Source organism: Thermobia domestica, chromosome 3 (genome assembly GCF_964235325.1).
Source record: "Thermobia domestica chromosome 3, izTheDome1.hap1.1, whole genome shotgun sequence".
In the NCBI taxonomy this organism is placed as follows: Eukaryota; Metazoa; Arthropoda; class Insecta; order Zygentoma; family Lepismatidae; genus Thermobia; species Thermobia domestica.
Window position 1 is genome coordinate 265,399,669 of NC_137456.1, and position 27,276 is coordinate 265,426,944.

A 27,276-nucleotide genomic window follows, 5' to 3' on the forward strand; every position below is an offset into this window, starting at 1 on the left:
AGAAGATTCGGAGTGCACTAGTGTTGAGGATACCTGGATTGAAATTAGAGATAGCATAAAAATTTCAGCAAAAGAAAAATTGGGACACGCGGAAATACGTAGGAACAAACCATGGTTCGACCAGGAATGCATAAAACTAGCAGAGAAGAGAAAACATGCAAAATTACGTTGGCTACAAAATCCGGATGAAATAACTACACAAAATGTCTCAGATATCAGGCGGGAAACTTCCAAAGCTTTTAGAACAAAGAAACGTGATTTTCTGAAAGCTAAAATTAAGGAACTTGACGATAATAGTAAAAAAAAACATCCGGGGCATGTATAAGGGAATCAACGAATTTAAGAAAGGCTATCAACCTCGTGCTTATATACTAAAGAAATCTGACGGTACAGTTCTCATTGACACGGATGGCATCTTAAATAGATGGAAAGATTTCTTTGACGATTTGCATAACATTCAACCAAAAACTAGTGTGCTTGGAGAAAAGGAGATACACACCGCAGAACCGTATATTCCAGAACCCAACCGAATAGAAGTAGAAACCCCTATAAAGAAATAAAAAAAAAAAAACACAAATCTCCGGGTGTAGATGAAATTCCGGCTGAGTTAATTTTAGCTGGAGGCGAAAAATTGTGGAACAAGATACACAAACTCATTCTACTTTCCTGGAACAAGGAAGAATTGCCACAAGAGTGAAAAGAATCAACCATTGTTCCAATTCACAAAAAAGGCGACAAAACTGACTGTAATAATTATCGAGGCATTTCTCTTCTGTCAACATACTATAAAATCCTTTCAAATATTCTGTTAGCAAGACTGACCCCATACGCAGATGAAATTATTGGAGATTATCAGTGCGGATTTAGACGAAATCGATCAACTATCGACCAAATATTTACCATTCGCCAAATACTCGAAAGAAGTGGGAATACAATACCTCGGTACATCAATTATATATTGATTTTAGAAAGGCGTACGACTCGGTTAGGAGAGAAACATTATACAACGTTCTTACAGAACTTGGAATACTGAGAAAGCTAATTAGATTAATTAAGATATATTTAAATGAATCCCGAAGTAAAGTCCGGGTAGGAAAATTTTTGTCCACGAGCTTTCACGTCGAAAATGGCCTGAAACAAGGAGATGCGTTGTCGCCATTATTATTTAACTTCGTTTTGGAATACGCTATAAGGAAAATCAAAGATAGTAACCAGGGCCTACAGTTGAACGGTATTCACCAGGTTATGGTATATGCTGATGATGTAAATTTAATAGGGGATGATAGGAGAACAATAGAAAGAAATGCAGAGATCTTATTAAACGCTTGCAGGGACATGGGTTTAGAAGTAAATGCAGAGAAAACTAAATACACGGAAGTGCGTCGGGACCGGAATACAGCAAATTATGGATGCGTTAAAATATTAAATAATACTTTTGATAAAGTGGATAGTTTCAAATATCTAGGATCAATATTAACAGAAGAAAATCATATTCACGAAGAAATTAAATGTCGACTCAAAGCAGGGAATTCGTGTTACTATTTGGTTCAAAATCTCTTGTCGTCGCGAGTTCTGTCGAGGAATTTGAAGCTTAAAATATACAAAACGATAATTATGCCTGTTGTTCTGCATAGCTGCGAAACATGGTCACTTACTCTGAGGGAAGAACATAGACTGAAAGTATTTGAGAACAAAATCCTCAGACGAATATTCGGACCCAAGAGGAACGGGAATGGGGAATGGCGGAAACTTCATAACGAGGAACTACATAATTTATACGGTTACCCAACATTGTTAGGGTCGTCAAGTCTAGGAGGCTTAGGTGGGCAGGTCATGTAGCTAGAATGGAAGAAAGTAGAAACGCTTTCAAAGTCTTGACTGGAAGACCAATATGAAATATGACCTTTTTGAAAAGATTGTATTTCCGAATTTTTTTTAAATATATACCATGTCTCATTATGTGCAGGGTTAGCAGTAAACAAAAGCATAATTATTTCGTAGTGAATATAATATAATTGTAATAAATACTTTATTGAAATCGTTTGTTTGTGGAATTTTATAGCATTATATCCTAACCTTACAGTGTGATTACAGTAAATCATCTGAATTATTAATTGTTTGCATTCTGAAAACGATAATCTTTACCATTCATCAGAATGATCTAAGATGCCAAATTGTTGTAAGAGCCATTGTGATCTTCTGATATATTCAAAAGCAAGTATGTAATTCGTTTCAGTATTTATCTTACAAGTTTCTTCGAAGGAAGGCTTCAAAAGAAGGTTACATTTTTGATCCTTAATGACTTTCTTTCGTCATATAATCATGTTCTTAGGTATTGATAATTTTTTGGATTACATTGCCCTAACTCTCGTTTCTCATCACTGCTGTAGTTCCCACAAAAATTTCAGATCTTATGAAACGGTAACGTCCTTAATTTATAACATACAATGACAAGTATTACAGGGTACATTTTCTTTCTGCATTCCGATTTCAAATGTGTAAAAACTGACGTAGTATCACGTAAAAGACACAACTTCATGTTGGGACAAGAAACTTATTATTTTCTTATTACAGCCTATGCCAAGCGATATCTTCCTTAGACATTTCCATGATATAACATTACAGGGATTTTCTTTCATAATTTAAAGTTCATCATGGCGTACGATTAAAACCTTTTCACCATTTGTAATAATACTATAGACTCTTAAGTTTCAGGAACATTCACGTGCTTAATAATTTGTTATATAGATTGCAATTTAGACTAAAACTCCTATTTGGGTAATTTAATGCAATATAACCAGAACATTTTCTTAGTTATATGATATTTCTCTAGTAATAATCCAGAAAGGTTACCATGTCTCTAAGGGTGTACAATTAGTCCGCTGTTCTATGGTATATTATTTCCGGCCAAAGAGGTAAAATGTACCCTACCTGTGGGCACCTTAGTGACCTGGTCCCCTTTCAGATGTATGTAGGTGTGTTATTAGGATTTTAACCACTTTCAAAATAGGTGTAGACAGAGGATAGCGTGTATTGTACTTGTATGCGCGACTAGATGACGTTTGGAGTAAAACTGGCTTCTAGTACACAACCTAGCTTGTATTCTTCCCTTTTGTCCTTGCCACAAAACAGCAAGTCAATTGCGTGTTAGAACTATACATTCAGAATGGATTAATAACCTAATTAACAGAAGGAAAATATACAGCATATGGAAACAAAATTACTTTCCTTATCAATATCAAAAGAAATAAAATTAAACTTTTCAAACGGTGTATTTTAATTTTAAAAAATATACTTTTGTTTTAGGCACTTTCTCCTATTTATGGGAGTGTCACATGAAGGTGCCATCATCATGTAAACGACTACCGACACACTTCAACATTTATTTTGTGACAATTCCCGAATCTAGCTGCGAGTAATTTATGTACCTAATTCAAGTTTTGAGAAGAATGTATTATGATATCAATGTTTATTAGAAAAAATTATTTTCAAAATGAGTGATTTTTTTTGTAAAAAAGCGAAGGATTATACATCTACTCGTTTTCAAAGGTTCAAATATGTATAACTACCTACCATTTACAAAGTGTATTTTTTGACTATTCCAAAATTTTGAGGATGGGCCACGTACGTCCATTTTACTAATTTTGAGGAGGTAGGCCGTCATGCCACTAAATATTCAGAAAAGAAATAATACAAAATATTTCCCAAGTTTTATTTCTTAGTAATTCACAGTTTTAGGGTGACACAAGTACGCTCTCATATACCAAATTTTGAGAACTAGTACGTCATAGCAACTGTAAATAAGAATTAACTCATGAGTTCATTGATATGATCATATAATGTGATGAAACCATATCTTACAAATAAATAAAAGTAAAACACAAACAAGCTTCTGATTATATTTTGACAGATTTTGATCATAATAACACAACACTAACGTATAGAAATATCAGCTTTATTTCTAGAGAACAATCAAAATTTTATTTTATTAACATTTCTATATATTGAAGGGTGGGCTAAAATCTCCTTCTGAAATTTGAGTGGGTAATGTAAATACATTCATCTTCTATGAACAAAATATCCGTTTACATAACCTTGGAACCAAATAACGTGATACTCTTTCATGGAGGGAGTTGTAAATGGATCGTATAGTTAAAAAAATTGAAATTATGGTATATATTGGAAACTGAACAGAGTAATGTAGACCTCCCACACATGTAGTTGCTTATCATGTCCGGTAATAAAATCTTGTGCTATGCACAAACTTATATATTTTCGCATATTTGTAAACTGAATAGGCTGTCGGGTCGTTTTTTCTAATTTCTGAGATCCGTAACAAGATTTTCTCCGATGAATTTAGAGGGGCCAATATTAAATGTTAAAATATCGAATACCACGGATTTTTGCGTCGTTCCACAAGCTTTCACCGCCGCCTGAGTAAGACGAAACCGTGCATATACTTCTCTTTCAGGTGTATGAATAACTTGTGTTCAATTGCACAAAATCTTCCATTAGAGTAACCTTGCATTAATGTAGTCAATGGCCATCAAAACATTTTGTAGGTTGGTGGTCACGAGGGTTATTTTTTAAAGTTTTGACGTTCCACGAAATTCTACAAATAACTGCGTGTGTCGAAATAATTCAAAAGTGATGGTCCAAATATTATCAGTTTTATTCTTGGTTTCATATGAAGAATTTTCAAGAACTGAACTCCTAATGGAAATTAACTCGTAATTCTATGCTCTTCATGGTACATTTCACACGACCTGTTAAACTTCAAGAGACTCTCTGGTATAATGATCTCATAAGCTAGAATTCTGAAAATGAATAAGGTTCTCAGGTCGTAAGCCTATCATCACCCACTAATTGTCTACTTTGCAAAGCTGTTTGCTGAAGAAATATATACTTCAAATATAAACTTTTTTATTCGAACTTCAAATATAAAAATATAAACTTTCAATTATACCAATGCGTTATTGACGTACTTTCAATTAACTTAACCTTGTCCGTTTTTATCAATCAATACCCAGTTTTCTGGAAAGATTACTTAGACTTTACCAAAATGCCTTTGATCCGTACATTACACAAGTTTAAAAATGAAACCTGCCTTTTTGATTAATAGCTAATAGAGTTAAGGCATTATTAGAAAGTAACATTGAATTTCGCTTCATTGTGTTATTCATTATTATTTTTTGAATAAGTCTTACTTATTTTATACTTTAAATAAGTCTTACCTTCATCGCTCCATAAATGAGAAGACAACACACGACTATCGTTATTATGTTAGAAGAAAGAAATATATATACGATTACGTTAGAATCTGTGAAACAGAAGACACACTTTGTAAATATTATCTTACTAAGAAATGCAAATAGAAAATAAAACGAAATTACTGAGATTGTATTTCATCTTTAATATTAAAAATCCAGTGTGTGTGTGTGTGTGTGTTGTGTGTGTGTGTTTGTGTGTGTGTGTTTGTGTTTGTACTATATCTATCGTCATTCCTCGTAGAAAGGAGGAAACTAGACTAAAAATGTACAAAAGTGAATATTAACCACAATTGTTCGATTATTATTCCTTTTAATCGATTATTGTGTTACAGGAAATCAGGAGGATAAAAATTTATTGATTTTATTGATAAGAAAACTTTGCGTGTGTGCAGCTAATACAACCTAACATCAGAAGATGAATACCGGGTAATGGGGTAATTCTTTAATTATAGCAAATGATGTGATCGATATTCAGTATTAAGGTTGCTTAACGAAAATGGTCATATTTAAAGTGCACATTATGAAATATTTTTTGTTTTCTTTTTGAATGATTCTTTTCGTAAATATGTCTTATAGCATGTGACAAATGTGCCTTATCCGGAAAACGAACGAACTTTCCTGTTTTCTAAAATACCTGACAAAGTTACCAATGCCATTAGAATTCTTGTCATTACCGTGATGTTTAAAAACATTTAAGTTTCATTCTGCTTTTCATTGTTTAAGATGCAGTATGATATTTCAAATTTTCAAACTTACATGCAAATATAGTTTTCAACAAAAATGTCAAAGTATTAGTGATACTTATTAATATATTTAAACAGAAAAATGTTGTGATGGTAACGGCATAAATGTGACAGTGATGACTAATGACATAAATTATTACAATTATAGTAATAAATTTGACAGAATACAGTGATACATACTTAATAATATTGTACTCTTTTATTAGGGGCTCTTTACAGAAACGGTATACTCCACAAATAAAATTATGTGTCCTGCATATATTTTTCACTTCACAATGTTATTTATAAAACCAAACAGCTTTGTGCTCTTCTCAGGAACCAGAAAAAAATACAAAAAATATTTTTTAATAAAACTGGTTTAATGAAGTGACAACAAATGTAAAAATAGAAGGAAATTTTATGTGTGTGCTACACCATCTCTCAACAAACCCTTGCTAATTCAGTTAGTAATAACAAATGCAGCGCAGTACGTGAATTATTAATGCACTATGAATAATAATAATAATAATAATAATAATAATAATAATAATAATAATAATAATAATAATAACAATAGACAGTTAGTGACTAAAACAATTCAGATAGAGATAACGAAATGCGTACCTATTACTACAGATGAAAGAGATGAGCAATGTGCACTTGTTTCAAGACAAATATATTAATATGATAAAAACGTTAGTTATGTAGTTACGTATTTTTGTCTCTTGTAACAATATGGACTACAGATATTCATGGGCGTCGTGTTTTCATAGAATAAGGAAAACAGCTGTTGCATATTTGTCATGTCTATTTTTGACGTCCTGAAACAACGGCAAAATGTTAGTAGTATTCATAAAACCAGTTTGGGGCCACTTCCTCAAACCAGGCTTTTTTATATATGAAATCCTCCAGTATAGAATCACATCGAAAATAACAAATCCACTACTAACCATAGTACTTTAACAAAGTAAATTGAGTAATTGCACTGCATATAGGTATTTATGACATTTAAAAATCAAACAAAAATGAACTAAGTATTTTGAATATTTTATATTTAATAAATCATGAAAAAGTGTGTAATTTGTGGAGAATTAAAACAATACCAAGAGTTCTCTAGAAATGGTAATACAAGACGAGATGAGTGTAAAGCACGCCGGAATAAAATGAGCAAACAAAATGATGAAACAGAAAAAATGGGCGCGTTTGCTTATCATGTTGTAAATCCTGAACAATTTCTGAAAAAAAATTTAGAGACTTACAAAACGAATTGAATGATATCAAACTAATGTTTTTAAAATTTTACATCGACTACAAGAATGGGAAAGCTCAACTTGATGAAAGAGCAAAATATCATCTTAATAAAATACACGAGCTGTGGAATAATGCATTACCCTATAAGAATTTAGACTGCTATTTTAGTTTTAAGAGCCATCATATCTTTATTAATCATATTAATAATAAGAAGTGGAGTGATTATATAAGTGCATTTTTGAAATGGAGGGTAAGGATGATGCCTTATTCAAATTGGGAGTAAAGATAAATAAAATACTGTTTTTATGACATTTAAAATCATAAAAACTTACATCTAAAACTTATAACTTATAGTGCTGTCTTTAATTTAACAGATACTTTTTGTTTGATTAAAATCGATTCACAAATGCCCGAGTAAGAAGAAGATGAACTTTAGACTGTATAGGAGTATTGAATAAACGCACAGCCAAACAGTATATATATATTTTCATTCAACCAACTCACTGATACATGCATACACAATCCAGTTTGCTTGCTGAAAATTAAAAAAATAAGTTGCATTAAAGCCAAGGCTATCTACTTCCATTGTATATAAGGAAGATTCTGCTTGCAAGCTGCGTACGTGACTTCCATACGAATATAATTGTAGTAGCAATGTAAAGGAGAACTTGTTTCTTTTTAAGTCACAAGTTGCATTCCCTCAGGCAGTCTTTCTTTCTTTTTAGTAATCAAGCAGTATATGGAAGTGTAGTAATAAAAACACCAAACTGTCACGTTATAACTAAAACTAAGAAGTTTAAAACTTTTTCGATTGTGAAGAGAAGAAATTGTAGCTAGATAACGTGACAATGTATCGTGATGATTTTTACCTTCACGTGACAAACAGGGTTGGAAACTAATTCTTTTTATCATGTTTCTCAAGAATTGTTAAAATTATGAATTAAGCTCTGAAACTTACAAATGAACTAGTACTAAATAAGGTAAACATGATAATTTTTTGGAAACGATAATCAACCCTAACATCAATGGCGGCTCATGAGGGAAAATATCTTCAGATCGTTATACCTTCGTTGTTTATTAACCGATTTTCAAAATTCAAACGACAATCGATAAAGAAAAAAATTTGCTATTTTTTTATTGTATTGCAGGTTGCATAACTCTAAAGATACTTTTGAATTTGCTATAACTTCGTCAAATATTAACCGATTTTCAAAATTCAAACGATAATCAATAGACAAATAAGTTTCGTATCTACTGAATGTCTTATAAATTGCATAACTCTAAGGATATAATTACAAAAACTCAAATAAATCCCTTATTTATATATGTATCTTTAAAATTTAAATGACATTATGTTCTGTATATCTAAAGGTCTTAGTTTTTTATTGTCTGATACTATAAAAAAACACTTATACACTTAAAATTACAAGTTCAGATATTGATAATGATGCCATAAAAAACACTTATACACTTAAAATTACAAGTTTTATTTTTTGGATTCATTTCTAAAGTAAAACTGATGTATTTTATAACCATTATCTAAATCTTTCAAACCTTCATACTTAACAAACAGCTTATACTTTTTCAAATTTTTTATACTTGCTCAGTTTCATCATTATATCTTTGTGGTAATAACGTCTTATATTTCTCATCTAAATGTACTAAAACTCTTTGACCATAACGCTGTGTTTGAATCAATCTCCATAATGTTATCTCGTACGCTTTACCTTTTTCTAACTCATCTATGCGAAGGAATGTCAATGCTTTAACATCATTTTTTTATTCAAATAATTAGCCATAGTTTATTTATTGTAAAGAAAATGTTCGTTTTATGAGAAATTCATAAAACCAATCCTCATTTACATACAGAAAATTTACATAAAATTTACATACAGAACTCAACAGTTGGGTAATTATCTTTTAAACCAGTGTATTTGATTTTTATTCCATCTTTAACGATCTCGTCAATCATTTTATCTGTTAAGTGTTTTGTAAATCTGGGTGGAAGAAATACCTTAAACTGCTCACACTCAGCTAAAATGCTCTTCCCAAACTTAGTTTTAATCTTTTCCATTTTCACAATCTTATATTCTGTATTTAATTCTAATTCTCTTAATCCAATAACTTGTTTTTGTTCAAGACTTCCAAGTTTATTTAAAAGCTCAATATGATTCGACATCGTATTTATTATATAGAAAATCAACGAACACTCTTCAATTTTTATCTTCACCAAAAAATATTTAAACATTTTTTATCAATTTTGTTTATGGAAAAACTTTAATAAAACATACATTTAACTATCTAAAACTCTTCTATTACTTTCTCATTCTTAGGGTCATATGTAAAGTTCTTTTGTCCAATTAATATCGCATAACATATAGCATTAGCAGCCACAGCTTCTGCAAAATCTACTACAATCTTTATGTTTGTTCTCTCATTTACCGATACATTTTTCCTCTTACTACAATTAATCACATACATTGGTCTGTTATCTATAAACTCTTTAGGATCATAGTACATTTCGATATTACCACATGTTATTCTCTTAAATGCAGTATAATCTTCGTACATCTTAAAATAATCCTTGTTAGCAATATCTAAGTTTCTTGATTCTTTTGGAAATAACTCATTCCTTCCATTCTTAAGATAGATATTCTTTACCTTACAATGATCAAACTTACTTGCATCTGCTGTTTGTTTGCCACTTCTATCAGTTTGGAACATTACAACTACGAAATCAGGCATATCAAATTGTCTAGAATTAAATTGAGTAGTAACATCAAACTCCAAGAAAGAACCTACAACAGTCTTCTGAACACACTGATAAGTATGGAATGAAAACATGATTTTAGGTTCTCTAAGAATATTCAACTTTAACTTCTTTTCGTAATTAGATTCGTATTCAACAATAGGCATTCTTATCTCCATACTTTTTATTGTTATTTTTCCATCATGAGGAGCTGCTGCACTTGCTCCTGATCCAGTCCATTTATACAAGACATCGTTATTGTTGTTAGCTTTTGTAAATGTTATTCTCAATCCACCTTTCCACATAACCTTTTTATAATCACTTAAAAAGCCTGGAATTGATCTTAATGGATATAAAACACTAAAGTCCTTTCTTAGACCAAGTTTATCATCTGTTTCAAATCCTGCTTGTTTTAGATATTCAACTTCTGGTTTGGAAATCTTTAATGTTCCGATAGCTGTAGATGTTATTCCTGGTAGCTCAATCTTGTCTATAACAACACCATGCTTTCTAACCTCAATTTGAGAAAAGAAGAATGGTAAGAAGTTATCTACAAGTTTTATAGTATCATTTGCACCAAATGTTCCTGCAACTGATGCACCAACAACTTCAAAAGTCATATGACAATCTGCTTTGTGTGGATGTATAAAGCCATCCCCCACATCGAAATCAAACTCAATATCTTTGTTAGCTTCATTCAAATTATTAAATGTTCTTGTGTTAGCTTTAAAGCTTTGTAACTCGTAACTCTCAACACTATCCATTTATTATAAAGAAAATCTTGAAACAACGCTTTTATGGGATATACCCATAAAAGAATCATACATAATAACAATTAAAAACTTATAATCCCCATCCTAATTTAACCTTAGCATTCATAGCAGTACCAACCCCAAAAGCAGCTAATCGTTCACCAATTGACGCATCACTACTAAATGCTCTTTTCCATGCTTTAGTTTCTAGTTCTTTATCTGCAATATGTCTCGACTCTGTATCTTTATTGTCTCTGTAGTATATATCGTGTTCTTTACAAGCCTCATCTAATGGGTTAATGCCTTCATCACCTCTCTCTAACCTTTCTTGTAGCTTCGTAAAAGGCCCGCAAAATCTGAAGCCTGGTATATGTAACTCTGGTATTCCCTTCATGTTTAAAATCTTATTCATTAGTCCTTTCCAAAGCTTCTCATCATTCCAGAATCGTGGTGGTAACGTATTTAAGATCTTAATCAAATAACATATACCTTTTGGATCATTAGGAATAAATTGTGAAAGCTTATTATTAATCATACTCACTATACCTACTTTCTCATTATAAAAGTTATTATTACCAGACTTTTCTTCTCCATCTATAACTATTAACCGATCAATTAACTTTCTCACATCATCCATCCATATATATTCTTTAGGTATCTCTGTATATTGTTTAATTCCTTCACCAGTCATTTTAGGAGTTGGAGGTAAAGATGGTTTAATATAATTATCCAAATAGGCTTGATAATATTAATGTACTTAGAACCTCTATTAGATGCTACTTTTTTATCTCGATTATATTTTTGGAAGGCAGCATCTGATTCTATTATTATTTCCTTGTACTGTTCAAAATCATCATCATCATAATCTTCAATGGTTTTATTAGTATTCGTCGTTAATAATTCCCATAGACCTTCTGTTCCTTTATAAGTTTTACCATTAATTATCAAATCATCACCATTCACTTTAACTTCAGAATTTCCGATCTTATTTATTATTTTTCCATCTTCTTCTACAGTTCTTATTCCAAATACACTATCATTTCTTTTACTATAATATTTCGTTGCAATCTTACCAAATGATTGTGCTGTTGTTAAAGGTTCTACTCCTTCATCTTTGTCTTTAATTTGTTTTCTCATTTGTTTTATTTCTCCCGTTATAGGCGTATCACTACTACTTGGGGAACTATCATAAGTTATTTTTTAGGTGTTTCTAGTAGACTAGGATCAATTGAAGCCGTCTTATGTACAACTGGAACAAGTTCAGTTATTAGATTTTTATTTTGTTCTGCTACTTCTTTGATCTCACTTCCCAAGTTTTGAATAGCATCAATTACAGGTTGCTCTTGTGTTTTAAATTTATCATATATACCTGCTCTTTCTTTCTTCCAAGATTTGAAGCCCTTTATCAAGAACTCCTTTAACTTGATATTCTTATTAATATCTTTCTCATCCATTTATTATATAGAAAACGATCAAACGTCAATAAACATCAAAGAACATAAATAAACGTTAATAAACATCAAAGAACATAAATAAACGTCAATAAACATCAAACGTTTAAGAAGTGTTTTATCTTGTTCCTATACTTACCATTGTTTACCTTCCTTGTCATATCAATTACTATAAAACCATAATCTTCTTGGCAACATTTTGAACATATCGCTTTAAATTTATCATAAGACATATCTCCTCCAACGAACTCATTATACACATGTTTAAGATTAGTATCATCTTGTCTGAATATGCATAGGAAGTTAACGTTATCTCTTATAAGCTGTTTAGGTACTTTTGAATATGTTTGTGCAAGATAGAAACAGTCTAAATGTCTATGCCTACCTCTTGTAAAGTAATTTCTAACAGTATCTTGATTTTCCAAAATGTAATCGTCAAAAACCATTTACAGAGTATTTTTCACATTCATCAATAGGTACAATAGAATCATTACCGCTTAAGAACGTTGCTATTTGTTTCTTAAACTTTAGTTCTGCCTTTTCAAATCGAGCTTTTAACTGTTCATACTTTGGCTGATTCATGCTTTTAGAATATATATAGAAGTAATTATTGTTTAACCAACCTGGCTGTAATAAAAAATTAAATAATAAAAACGTCTTACCACACCCCGATGAACCTACGATAAGACAACGAATATCATCAGGTATATACTCTCCATTTCTTTTCTTAACTGTTGTTTCTTTTATCATCTCTTTTACATCCCAATTAATAGTTTTCTTACTCATTTATTATAGAGAAAATCGACTTTTTTATGATCTTATATCTTTAAGTTGTTCTCTGATCTTAAGCAACGTATCTTTTAAATCTTCGTTATCCATTTCACCATTTACTATTATTATCATCTCTAACTGTTCTTTAAATGAGTTAATACAAGTGGCAATGGTTTTATATTCGTCTTTTCTTTTGCTTATGTTTAACTTAGAAGACAAATCTGTTATTATAGCACTTCTAGTTGCAAGAGACGTTGTTAATATTGAGTAAATTGTTACAGGTATAAAAATATTAATAAATCCAGTTGTTGCAGAAAGTATGACTGATAACGTGATCAAAGTGTAGTATGCATATTTAACAATTCGTAGTTTTCTCTTTTTCTTCTTTAAACTGTATTCTAACTTTTGAATGACTTCTTCTATTAAATTGATTACTTTCTCTCTTGGAATATCTCTAGGTAAATCAAACTCATTCATTTATTATATAATAAATGGCTAAGGTATTTAAGTTAACGAGTGATACTTCTGTTTTAAAGAAGAAACTCCATTACAAATTAGACAACAGTAGCAACTATTTAAGTATAGGACTAGTTGGGTTTTACAGTACATATCTAACTCCAAACATAACAACAGAAAAAAAACAGTTTCTCATATGGTAATAGACAAGTTTTTATACCAGAAGGTCAATATAATTTAAAATCACTTAATGAATATTTAAAATCTCAATCCATCAACATAACATTATCAGAAGATCATTTAAGAAATAGAGTTAAAATTGAAACTGATAGTAATGATGTTACAATTGGGAGTATAGGTACTGTCCTCGGGTTTAATGTTTTTGAAATTTTAGAAAAGAACAAAACACATATTGGAAGTAAGTTTCCAAAGTTTCATCCGTTTGATACTATAAATGTTCACTGTAATATAGCAGATGGCATGTTTGTTAAAGATACAGAATATACACATAGAGAAACAGGAATTTTAGCATCATTTAAAACAGATGCTGAGTTCAAACATAGTATTATTTACGAGCCTACTTATCCATTATTTTTCCTTATATCCAAAGACAAGGTTGACAATTTTGAGATAAGGATAACAGATGAGAATGATTCCTTAATTGATTTTGGTGGAGCAACAACAACTGTATTTTTACAAACTAAGATTTTCTCTTAAATAAATAGGAAGATGTGTTCTATTAAAGGTTGTATGTTTAGTGTTGCTTATAACGAACTAAAGGATTTAAATATTGATCATGTATTAACAAAGAAACAACTTAGTGATAAATATAAGAAAATTAAAGAAGGTAAAGGAATGGATTTAACTTTAACTACTGCACAAATGAAAAAGATTAAGAAAGAGCATATGGGTGGTTTTATCTTTACAATTCCAGCCATTTTAGCAGCTTTAGGAGCAGTTGGCTCATTAGCAGGTGGTGCAGCAGCGATTACTAAAACTGTACTGGATGCTAAGAAGAATAAACAAGAACTTGAAGAACAAAAAAGACACAATATGGCTATGGAAGAAAAGCAGGGAGCAGGTAAACCAAGGAAGTCAAAAAACTAAAACCATTGACCAACTTCGATATAGAGAGGTTGGTTAAAGAATTAAAGATAAAACAATTTAGAGGCGTATTTATGAGTGATGAACTTCCACAAAAACCCTATATAAATGAATATGGTGTAGTTAACTTTGATAAATCAGAAAACATTGGTACTCCTTGGATATGCTATTGGAAAGATAACAACATAAAGTACGTGTTCGATTCTTATGGTGGTGTTCCTCCTAAGCAGCTAGTACAATATCTTGGTACCAAAAACTTATATTACAATGACGAACGAATACAAGACTTTAATTCAGTTATATGTGGTCATCTTTGTGTTAAGGTTTTAAATCTTCTAAATCAAGAGTATTCTTTTAGTGATGTTATGTATATGATTAAAAATGATTAAATATTATTAAGTTTAAGTACTTTTATGGCTTATATTCATAAAAGTTTTGCTTTAAGATAAATATGGAAGCTATACACAATAGATTTTTAGATTATTTTGAGAAGCATGAGGGTGAAGTATATGCACTAGTTAGATTTAATTTTAATTGGTATTTTCGGGATGTTAGTAAGATAGACTTAAAAGATAAAAACAACGCATATACAGTTGTTCAGTCATGGAAAATGTTAATACCTAAATTTTTGTATACGGAAGAAGAGTTGGTAAAGTTATATCCAATAATTACCTTAAAAGATATGTTGAAAAATTATAGTTCTAGACCATTAAAATGCAGTAATTGTGGTAGTAAGTCAGTAACAAAAGGCAGGAGTACATATATTTGTGATAATTGTTCTGTAATGAATGGTTTTGTTTACAGTACTTGTGAAGAAATGAAAGCTGCTTGCGTAAGAAAACCATGGTATGATACTATAAAAAGATTTAAGTTACAGTTATCTCGTTTGCAAGCTTTACAGGATAGAATTATTCCTGAAGATGTGTTCAAGGTGTTAAATGATGAATTTAGAGATATATCAAAAGATTTAATATCAACAAAAGATGTTCTAGAAGTACTAAAGAAAAACAAATACACAAAATATTATGATGATGTTTATTTAATACACTATCACCTTACCGATCAAAAACCATTAAACTTACGACATATGGAAGAAACACTTATAGAAGACTTCGAAAACTTATACAAAACCTTTAAAGAACTGTTTCCAAAACGAGTATTGTTTATTAACTTAAAATATGTATTGTACTATGTGTTGAAAAAGCACGATGTTCATGTTGATATTGATTTTAAACACTCATCTAAACAAACAGAGATGTTAAAGAAATGTTTTGAAAAATTAGGATGGACATTTTCTGTATAATAAATGAGTATGGATATATTTGGTAATGTTAAAGATAGAAAAGATAATGTTGATATTAGTGAAGAAAAATTAAAATTGTTGGAGAATTTAAATGATATTGTTAGCGTAAGTCAACTTAGATCAATAGAAACCCAATTAGAGAACGATAGAAAACGATTTGAAGATGCATTAGAAACGTTACAAGACACATACGTCAAGAAAGAAGAATTTCAAAAGGTTAGGATGGATACTACTAAATTGATAATGCAGAAAGAAACTGTACCTCTACTATATCGATTAAGAGCTAAAAACGTTAAGGAGCCAATCTTTAGAATATTTAATCTCTCTAATGGTTACAAATTTCTCTATAATGAAAAAATAATGCACATGGAATTAAGTTTGGATAAATACTTTGTAGAGATATATTTGGGTGATACTTTGATTGAAACTTTACCTTTTAACTTTAACAAGAACGATATAATTACAATTAAACCAAATAAAAATTCAGCTATGGAAGAAGGGCGATTATTGTTTGTTGTAAAGTACATAGAAAGAGAACTTTCCTAAAGACGTATAATTTTTTGGTAATGATAGATTTTATTATTTTTTTTGTTGATTTTCTATACAATAAATAATGATGATGTATTGTGTTAAGTGTAAGAAGTTAACAGATACGGAGAAAGATACCATTAGAATTGAACAAACAAAGAATGGAAGATATCTAAAGAAAGGTATTTGTTCTGTATGTGGTGTTACTAAAACTCAATTCGTTAAAAAGCCCGATTGACTAGAAGAAGGTAAAGGTGTTAGAGAAGACATTATAGAAGAAATTCACAAACCATCTAGAAAAAACTTTGACAGATTAAGTGTAGTTATACAAGGTATCAATGATCTTTGGCAAGCTGATCTTGTTGAAATGGATAGTGGAGTATTAAAAGGTGTTTCTAAATTAAATAAAGGTTATAAGTATCTGCTAACGATTATAGATGCGTTCTCTAAATATGCATTTGCTGTCCCTGTTAAAGATAAGAGTGGGAAAAATGTTACAGAAGCATTCGAATCCATATTAAGAATGAGAAAACCCAGTAATTTACAAACTGATCAAGGTAAAGAGTTTTATAATAAAGAATTTAAGAAGTTAATGGAGGAAAATAAGATTAATCATTACTCAACCTATAGTGGTAAGAAAGCTTCTGTTGTTGAGAGATTTAATAGAACACTTAAACAAAACATGTGGAAAAGGTTCACAACACAAGGGAATTATAAATGGATAGAGATATTACCAACACTAGTTAAAGAGTATAATCATCAAATTCATAGAACAATTGGTTTAAAACCTATAGAAGTTAATAAGAAGAATGAGCGAACAATATTGGAGAAAGTGTATAAAAAAGAATATAGGCGTGTTAAACCCAAATACAAATTAGGTGATCATGTTCGTATAAGTAAATCGAAAGGGTTATTTGAGAAAGGATATACACCTAATTGGTCAACAGAAGTATTTGTTATTAGTGAAGTTATTCCATCCAATCCACCTACATATAGAATTAAAGATTTAAAAGAAGAGGATGTACAAGGTAGATTTTATGAACCAGAACTATTACAGACGAAACATAAAGATGAATACTTGGTGGAAAAGGTGTTAAGAAGGAAAGGTGATAAAGTATATGTTAAATGGCTAGGTTTTGATGATTCACATAATAGTTGGGCAGATAAGAGTAATGTTGTAGTGTAAATATAAATGTTTGTCTTTTATGGTTATTATTCCATAAAAGGCTGGTTTAAGATAACATAGAACAAGCGGTGGGGACGATTCTACCAACTGCTCTATGTACACAATCAAGAAACAAATATGAAGTTAACAGGAATATACGAAAATGATTAAATCAACATTTTTATATAATAAATATGAATACTATGGATAATTCGTATAGTTTAAATGATATTTGCTATGAACAGATTAAAGATGATTACTGGTACGGTTTGTTTGGTGACTTTAAACTAATTATTGATAAGAAGACTGGTTACTTCAATGCTACTAAACTGTGTCAAGATGGTGGGAAAAGATTTGATAATTGGTTAAGGAACAAAGAATCAACAGCACTAATAAAAAGATTAGAAGAAGAGCATCAATCTCAAAAAATATATTACGTGGTTACTGGAGGAAGAATAACAATAATCAGGGGTACATATGTTCATCCAGACTTGTTCCAAGAAATAAAAAGATGGTCTCAATTGAAAAAAGATAATGATATGTCAGGTTTAATTTATATAGCAACTACCAAACAGCACCAAGAGAGGAGTGTATATAAAGTGGGTTATACAAAAAACCTTGAACAACGCCTAGGTCAGTTTAATGAGTTTAGACTTGACTTCGAGCTATTTCATTATGAAGAAACGTATAAGACAAATGATGCTAAAAAGTTAGAGTCACTTGTGCATAAACAATTAGATGAATTTAAATATAAAGGTGAATTTTTCAAGTGTGAACTCAACACGATCAAAGAAGTTATAGAAGAAATTCAAGATGATGAAGTAATCGAAAAATTAAAAGGATTGGAGTTAAAAGAGGAATAGGTGTAAAAAGGTAAAGGCAATGAGTTTTGGACACCTCTATCAGAAAAAGAATTGGTTAAAGAAATTGATTGTTTATATGATAGGTTATTATCTGATAATTAAGGTTAATATTAGATAATTAAAGTTACAACTTTTATGATATAATAATCATAAAAGATAATTAAGGTTAATATCTAATAATTAAGGTTACAACTTTTATGATATAATAGTCATAAAAGGTAATTAGTTAAACATTAAACAAACCATCTGCTGTAACATCGAATGCTAAATTCAATATACCACCTAAATCAGGATTATTACGGTATTTTCTTATTATAACTCTCCAATCTACATAATGTCTAAATAAATATATAAACTCTACAGAGAGGTGTTGAAAAATTGAAATGTTATGCCAATGAACTTTGTCTTTGAAGTCTGCAATAAATCCTTCTGTTAAATTTTGAAACAATGAAATTATTTCCCAATCTACTTTGTCAGCGTAATCTCTTATAAGGTTTTCTGATAATTGTTGAGTTCCAGATAAGCGTCCCCAAGAAACTTTATCTGCATGTTCTCGTATAAATGCTTCAGAGAGTTTGTTTCTATAAGATATAGCATCAAAATCAACTTTATCTATAAATTCACTAATAAATTCTTCAGATAGCTTTTGATTATACGATACTTCTTTCCAATCAACTCTATCTGCAAATTCTCTTATAAAGTCTTCTGATAAGTCTTGGCTTCCTGAAATAATCTCCCAATCAACTTTATCAGCTAATTCTCTTATAAACTCTTCCGATAACTTTTTCCATAAACGTATTTCGTTCAAATTAACTTTCTGCAGATATTTACGTATGAAGTCTTCTGTAATGTGATCATAGTTATATTCCCCCTCATAATCATCATAACCTATAGATAACCATTGTTCATTAGTCAGTGAATCTAATATCTCATCTGACAAATTCATAATATTTGCATAGAGAATGTTTTGTATAAGAAATAAGCTGTTTTCTTTAGTGGCTTTCTTGAACAAATGGTCTAACATACCTATGGACACGCTAAAATTTATTTTGTCTTCATCATTATAACCACCAATATCTAAATATTTACATACACAATCAAATATAGGTTTGTAAGATAATATTTCCTTAGCACTAGCCATGTTTGTTTTTTATTCTTAGATTTTAAATTTATTTCATTTTTGTTGGTTTTCTATATAACAAATATGGAGAAAGATTTTGATTTATTACATGATAGACTTAAACTTATTCATCATGATCTTAAACTCTTAGCAGCACTACTAGAGGAGCAAATAATGTTAAAGGAAAAAGAATTATTAATAATGCAACAAAAAACATCTGATTTGAATAGTGATGATGAATATAAATATGGCAGAGATGATTATGATGATGATGATGAGTAAGCTTACAAAAATGATTCAGTTTTAATATGTGTATATGTGACTTTGATGGGGTATTCTCATCAAAGTCGTGTTCTAATACAACGCGTAATATGTAGACAATGGCAGGAGTGTACAATGTTAAACGTTGTATTAGGATATATGGAACAAAAAATAGTACAAAAATGAACAGAAATAATCCGGCGAAGATAAGAATTGAGTAGTAGGATTTTATATATAATAAATAAGATGAGTAATTATAGTAAATCTACTGTTATAGAGTTAAGACGACAATGTAAAGAAAAGGGAATCAAAAGATATTCCCGATTAAGAAAAGCAGAACTAATAAACCTTCTTAAACTATATGATGATGAACAAAGCAGAAGACAGATTAGGGATATATTCCCATTTAAAGAAGAAGTAATTGAAGAACCGAAACCGAAAAGACCTAAGCTAAAAGTTGAATTGAAAGAAACATCATTGAAATATAGATTACAGACATTTAGAATAGAAAACATTGATGGATATAAAGATCCTTTGAAATTCTTAAGTGCAAGTAGTAGGATTGTTAAAAATAAAATCAAGGACAGTTTTAAACTTTTCAATACGCTTAAAGTTAATATGTCATTTATTTGTAAATTTAAAAAAGAAAATACGATACAAGAACATAATATTAAAACTTCAAATGAAATAATACTCCAATTTACAGATTTAGATGACTTTTGTAAAAAAGCTTCATACAAACTCATAAGAGAAATGGAAGAGTTTCAAAGTAAAGGATCTGGATGGATGTTACAGTCTATAGACTTTTTAGAATTAAGAATTAATAAGTATGTATCAATGAGAGGTTCCTCTTACATAGAACTTCCGTACATGATTAAGAAGACAAGAGCATGTGTTAATATAAAGAATAATGATCAAAAGTGTTTCCTATACTCAGTCATATCTGCATTATATCCAGTTAAACATGGGCAACATGGAGACAGGGTATCTACATATAAAAACATGAAGATAAGTTTAAAGATGTTTTTAAAGATGTCCCATTTCCTGTACAAATTACTGATATAGCCAAGTTTGAAAAGAGAACTGATATTTCCATTAGTGTATTTAGTTTTGATGATAACTATTCAATTTTTCCACTTCGAATCGCACAAGAAAAGAAAGAAAAACATATTCATCTGTTATATCTTAAAAGTGAAAAGAAAACTCATTATTGTTGGATTAAAGACTTGTGGAAGCTTGTAGGCAATCAAATAACTAAAGATGGTCATAAAAGATTCCTATGTGAAAGATGTTTAGCTAAGCATTTTAAATCAGAAGAGTTATTAAAAGAGCATGAAAAATACTGTGGATTATATTCAGCTGCAAAAATCGTTTTACCAAAAGAATGGAATAAGGTACTTGAATTTATTAATCATAAACGATCTTTGAGAATTCCATTTACAATTATTGCTGACTTTGAACCACTATTAAAGGAAATTATTACATGCCAACCTGATCCAGAAAGATCTTATTCAAACGCATATCAAGAACATAAACCAAATAGTTTTACATACTATGTCAAAAGCACTTTAGATTCTTATAAAAGCAAACCAGTAGAATATATAGGAGATAATGTATCAGATGTATTTGTAGAAAAATTAAAAGAAGAAGCTATTAAAATTGCAAAGATTTATGATACTTATAAATCTATGAATCGTCTTACAGAAGAAGAAAGAAATATATATGAACCATCTGAAAAATGTCATATTTGTGAAAGAACTTTTGAAGAACTTCCACGCATATTAGAAAATAAAATAGAGAGGTTAAATATTTTAACTAGTTATTTAAAAAAGAAAATCGAAGAAGGTTATAAACATCTAGAAGAGGAATTGTATATTAAAAAAGATGATGATGATATTGATGATATAGATGACATATTAATAGATATAAGAGAGCAAAAGGAGGATATAGAAGTTATACTTGATGAATGTACTAAAGAATTGAAAAAGACTATAAACAATATAAAATCATGTATAACCAAAGTTGCTGATCATGATCATTCAACTGGAAAATTTAGAGGAGCTGCTCATTCTTATTGTAACATAAAATATACAAACCCAAGATTTATTCCTGTGTTCATTTATAACATATCTGGATACGATACACATCTATTTATAAAAAGTTTAGGAGGCGGAGAATTAGAAGAAAAGATAACTATAATACCTAACACAGAAGAAAAGTATATTACATTCTCCAAAACGATAAAATACAAGAATAAAGAAAATAAAGAACGATCAATCCAATTAAGATTTGTAGATTCGTTTAGATTTTTATCAAGAAGTCTAGCTGAATTAGCAAAAAATTTTAAACCGGAAAAATTTAGAGAAACATTAAAATTCTTTCCTAAAAATGTAATTGATTTAGTAAAAAGAAAAGGTATCTATCCATATGATTATGCTGATTCACCTGAAAAACTAGATGAACCTGTTCCTCTATCTAGAGACAAGTTTAATAATAGATTAACAGGAGAAGATATAAGTGACGAGGATTACAACCATCATCCATTAATCTGTAAAATATTCAATTTAAAAACCTTAAGAGAATATACTCAATTCTACAACAAAACAGATGTACTTCAATTAACAGACATTATTGAAAACTTCAGAGATACAGCTCTTAATACATATAAATTAGATCCTGCATGGTATTTCACAAGTCCAGGCTTCTTCTGGGATGCAATGTTAAAGATGATACAACAAAAATTAGAATTGTTAACTGATTATGATAAACTGCTCTTTATAGAAAAAGGTATAAGAGGTGGAATTTCTCAATGTTCAAATAGATATGCAGTAGCTAATAATAAGTATCTAGAAAATTATAATCCTAAAGAGAAAAGTTCTTACATAATGTACATGGATGCAAATAACGAATATGGATGGGCTATGAATCATCATATGCCTTATGGAGAATTCGAATGGAAATAGGTTATTAATGGTGTAAATGATAAATACTGGATAAATAAAATATTAGAGACAGACGATGAGTCTAATACTGGATATATACTAGAAGTCGATTTAGAGTATCCAAAAGAACTTCATAATAAACATTCAGATTTGCCATTAGCTCCTGAAAATTATATAAACAACAAGAAACTTCCAAAATTATTAACAACACTTTACGATAAAGAAAACTATATATTGCATTATCAAAATTTAAAATTCTATGTGTCACAAGGTCTCAAAATTAAAAAGATACATCAAATATTAGAATTTAAACAATCAGGCTGGTTAAAGAAATATATAGAATTAAATACAGAACTTAGATCGCATGCAAGGAATGATTTTGAAAAAGACTTCTATAAACTAGCGAATAATGCAGTATTTGGAAAGACTATGGAAAACATAAGAAAGAGAGTAGATATAAGACTAGCACATAATGTAGAATTAGCAGAGAAACTAATAGCTAAACCTACTTTTAAAGATAGAACTATATTTTCTGAAGATCTAGCTGCTATTCATATGTATAAGACAAAAATTACTTTTAACAAGCCTATCTATGTTGGGATGTCTGTTCTGGATATATCTAAAATTTGTCTATATGATTTCTATTACAATGTGTTGAAGAATAAATATGGAGATAAAGTCAAACTATTAATGAGTGACACAGACTCGGTTATAGCACATATAGAAACAGAAGATGTATATGAGGATATGAAAGCTATATATGGGCATCTAGATACATCTGATTAGAAAGATAATAACAAATATGGGATAAAACAAGTTAACAAGAAAGTATTAGGAAAATTCAAAGATGAACTGAAATGTGAAATCATAGGGAAAGTCGTAGGTCTCAAATCAAAGATGTATTCAATACAAGCACCCCAAATAGACCTCGAAGATAAAGACTTTAAAAGTAAATTTGATAAAGACAAATGTTGTAAAAAGGCAAAAGGAATAAAATCGAATATTGTTAAATCAGAAATAACTTTCAAAGATTACGAAGATCGTGTCTTAAAAGATTATGAATTATATAAAATACAAAATACTATTAGGAGTAAAAGACATAATGTATATTCAGTAGAAGAAAACAAGCTAGCATTAAGCTCTTACGATGATAAAAGATACATATTAGAAGATGGGATACATACTCTAGCTTGGGGTCATTATTCGATAGATTTAAGGAAAGAAGATTTACTAACAAAGCTAAAAGAACTAATGGATAGCTATATCAAAGGGAGGCAAGAAACAGAAAAGCGAAGAATAGAAAGTTTAAGAAATGTTTAGATATAAGTTTTAGATGTAAGTTTAGGTGTAAAATTCTTTTATGGTTATATATCATAAAAGTAGATTGAAGATGTATGGGGTCAATGTGCGGAAGATGTAATTTTCGATGTGTATAATTAGATTCTATGCTGGAAGATTTCATATATAAAAAAGCCTGGTTTGAGGAAGTGGCCCCAAACTGGTTTTATGAATACTACTAATGTTGATTTGTTGCAGAAACAGGAAAGAATTATTACATGCAAAGAATCTCCCAGCCCTTCTCTCTCTTTCTCTCTCTCTCTCTCTCGCTCGCTCTGAAATTGATTGGACCTGTTTTATCATATTTGGTACATCGGCAACTTGATAGGAATTAAAGAATCGACAAACAACATTTCAGAAGGATCAATGTAAAATAACTTAATAATTGAAGTTTCAAAGTCATTTAACATATTGAACTTTGCTTTTGTATCCGAAAAACCGTCTTCAGCGAAACTAGTGCATCAGCTTGTCTGTAAGGTTCCTACCAATACCATCTGCAGCACTTTTCCCGTAGCTTGGTTTACTGAAATTTCAAGACACAAACATAAATTTGTACTTGCTAAAGATAGATTTGAAGACGATAATAGTTATTTTCTAGAACGTTAGTAACTTTCCGGTAAATCACTAATAATATGTACATAATCAATCTCGAATGTCAATTTAATGAAGTTATTACGGACATAAGTTAGCCAATATAGTGGACGTATTATGTCTTGTACACTTTGAGATGATAAATGATAAAATATTTATCTGGTGGATCAATGAAACGTACCCAAGACGTGTCAAATGATACCTCTTCCTAGAAGTACAAAAATGCATCTGGTCTATTTCTTCAGAACATTTATATTGACACTTCTCGGAGAAATCAATGTAATACACATATTTTTTGTGTAATTGCCTGTTAAAGTGTAATGTGGGGAAAGATGAAATATGACGTAACGTTAAGGACCGTTACGGCAGAGACGTTTCTTCCTATTACAACTATTTCTATAAAATATTAGATATATGGAACCAAGTAAAGAAAGAACCTGATCTAAATGGAACATAAAACAGACAATAAATGCCTGTTATACATTATCTTTAGAGCATAAATCTGTGTTACGGTGGTGAGAAAACATAACTCATGTATACACAATAGTGGTGATAAAATTCTTCAGTCCACAGTGCGTCTCATCCTATGTGGTTTCAACACATGCGATGGGTAGGAGACACGGTGTGCAAACGTTTCCAATTTAATGTTGCAAAGCGGAAAAAATTAAAAGAAAAAAAGTAACTTGTAACGGTAATAACAATTAAGTTAGGGACCACTTTTATCACAAAAATGCCATTTTAGTGAAAAGAAAAGGAAAAAGCATTTAATCATTCATATATGTAAGTTATCAAATTTGTCTAAACACTTAAGAAAAAATACATTATACACCTGTAAGTATCATTATATAAAGGGATGTTCACGTATCTGTTTCTTTTTGACATTACGGTAGTGACATTTACCAATAAAAGATTTAAGTTTGAAAAAAAAAGATAAAAGTGGATAATTGAAACTTAGGTATAGGCAATAAATTTGTGATATATTAGATATTTACGTATTCAAAAAATATTATATTTCTATTTAGAAAATATCCTTTTTATAAGGAAAATGAATTTCAACCCTAATCGTGAAATGGCCCAATAGCGTAAATAGCTTCCTGTGTGAGGTTCACAAAAGGGAACATGTTAAACAATCTAAACCGACCAATATTAGTGTCAAATGCATAATTTTACAGAATCGCTGTGCTGACTGGTGACAGTTCCCATGAGATTAAATTGCATCAATATGTCAGGTAGCAAGTGAATCAATAGAGCAGTGTCAAAGGCGTTGTTCTTCTTTGTTTATTTATTGATTTATTTCTGCTATATACATAAGAACAAAGTGAAACTTGCTATTTATTATATATTTACATATTTACTCGTATTGAAAGGAGAATTATTCATTCCCTATTAATTTTACTCGGTTATTTATTTTATCAATTGCATGAACTATACCCTACGCGTTGAAACAATGTGTATATTGTACAGTTTTTAATAAAGTCTACAACTGTAATACAGATGGTGGAACATTTTAGTTTAATGGCACAATCCCTGTTCATATCTTCACTACAACTATTAGAAAATATTGCACATACTTTTTTCCATTAAAAATATTAATGCTGATCATTGTTTGTGGGGTTGTGTGGAAGTTATTCACTACAACACTAGAACTACCAAGTAAAATCAATGTTCGTACACGTATACTTACGTCACAATATCAAGTAGTTTGAGTGGAGTTATCTCCTTTATAAAAGCTACGTTACCAGTCCGAAATTTATTCAAGCACTCACTCTTGCAAAATGATATGTTTTCTTAATATAGGGCATAAATAATATTAGAAGTTTAATATAGCGAGAACATGATAATGTTACTGACAGAAGTTAGACGTCAAGCGGCATTATTAAATTTATCACGCAAATGAATATAGGAAATTACAAAGATAGAAAAGAGGCCAGAATACTGTAGAATAAACTAAAGGATTTAACAAATGTAATTAAAATGTGTATTATTATTATGCACCTTAATAACTATATTAAATTTTTAAGACAATTAGTTGGCGAGCAGTAACATAGTAAAAAGTTACAGAATTTTATACTCTACGTACTATTAAGTTTCTCGAAATGTAATGAAGTTTATGTAAAATTAACGTATGAACTACCGCTGAACAATTGTTTCCAGAAAGATGATATCCAACATGATAATTTTTCACTCGCCTCCAAAGAAGGATAAACTATCTCTATAAGTAATATAAATTGCTTTTACTTGAAATGGTGTTTGAGTCATTCTTTATATAACTAAATAATTAATGTTGTGTAATTCTTTTACTTAAAACGAGGCTCAAAATTGTTGTCGTGAGAGTATGGAACGCTTGTCCGCAAACCTAGATTTGATTTCAGTTCGGAACACCCACGTTTACTATCTTCAGAAGGTTACTAGTGCGGTTGTTATCCATAAGTTTGTACTTAACTGGACATTGTTTAGGCGGGCATTAATAAATGGTTGGTGTTTGAGTGACTGAAGTATGCAAAATGTTTTTACGCATACAGTTGTGTTACTTTGTTTAAAATATGATGTAATATTATGGTAGTAATAATAATTTTATATTATACGCTTATATAACACTTACGGAGATATTTATATATTTACGCAATGAAAAAAGATAC

At 30.1% G+C, this 27,276-nt stretch overlaps 1 protein-coding gene across 2 annotated transcripts in view; it reads right to left on the bottom strand.

Annotated features, from left to right (window-relative positions):
• Window positions 1-27,276, bottom strand: part of LOC145681637 (uncharacterized) — a 302,173-nt gene that overhangs the window by 141,536 nt on the left and 133,361 nt on the right. For both annotated transcript variants that reach the window (XR_014130848.1, XM_081753255.1), the window contains exon 4: window positions 5,235-5,320. Coding sequence is in view for 1 of the 2 variants with exons in the window: in XM_081753255.1 (XP_081609381.1) it covers window positions 5,235-5,320 (86 nt within the window). In the remaining variant the exon portion in view is untranslated. The remainder of the gene's footprint in view (window positions 1-5,234; window positions 5,321-27,276) is intronic.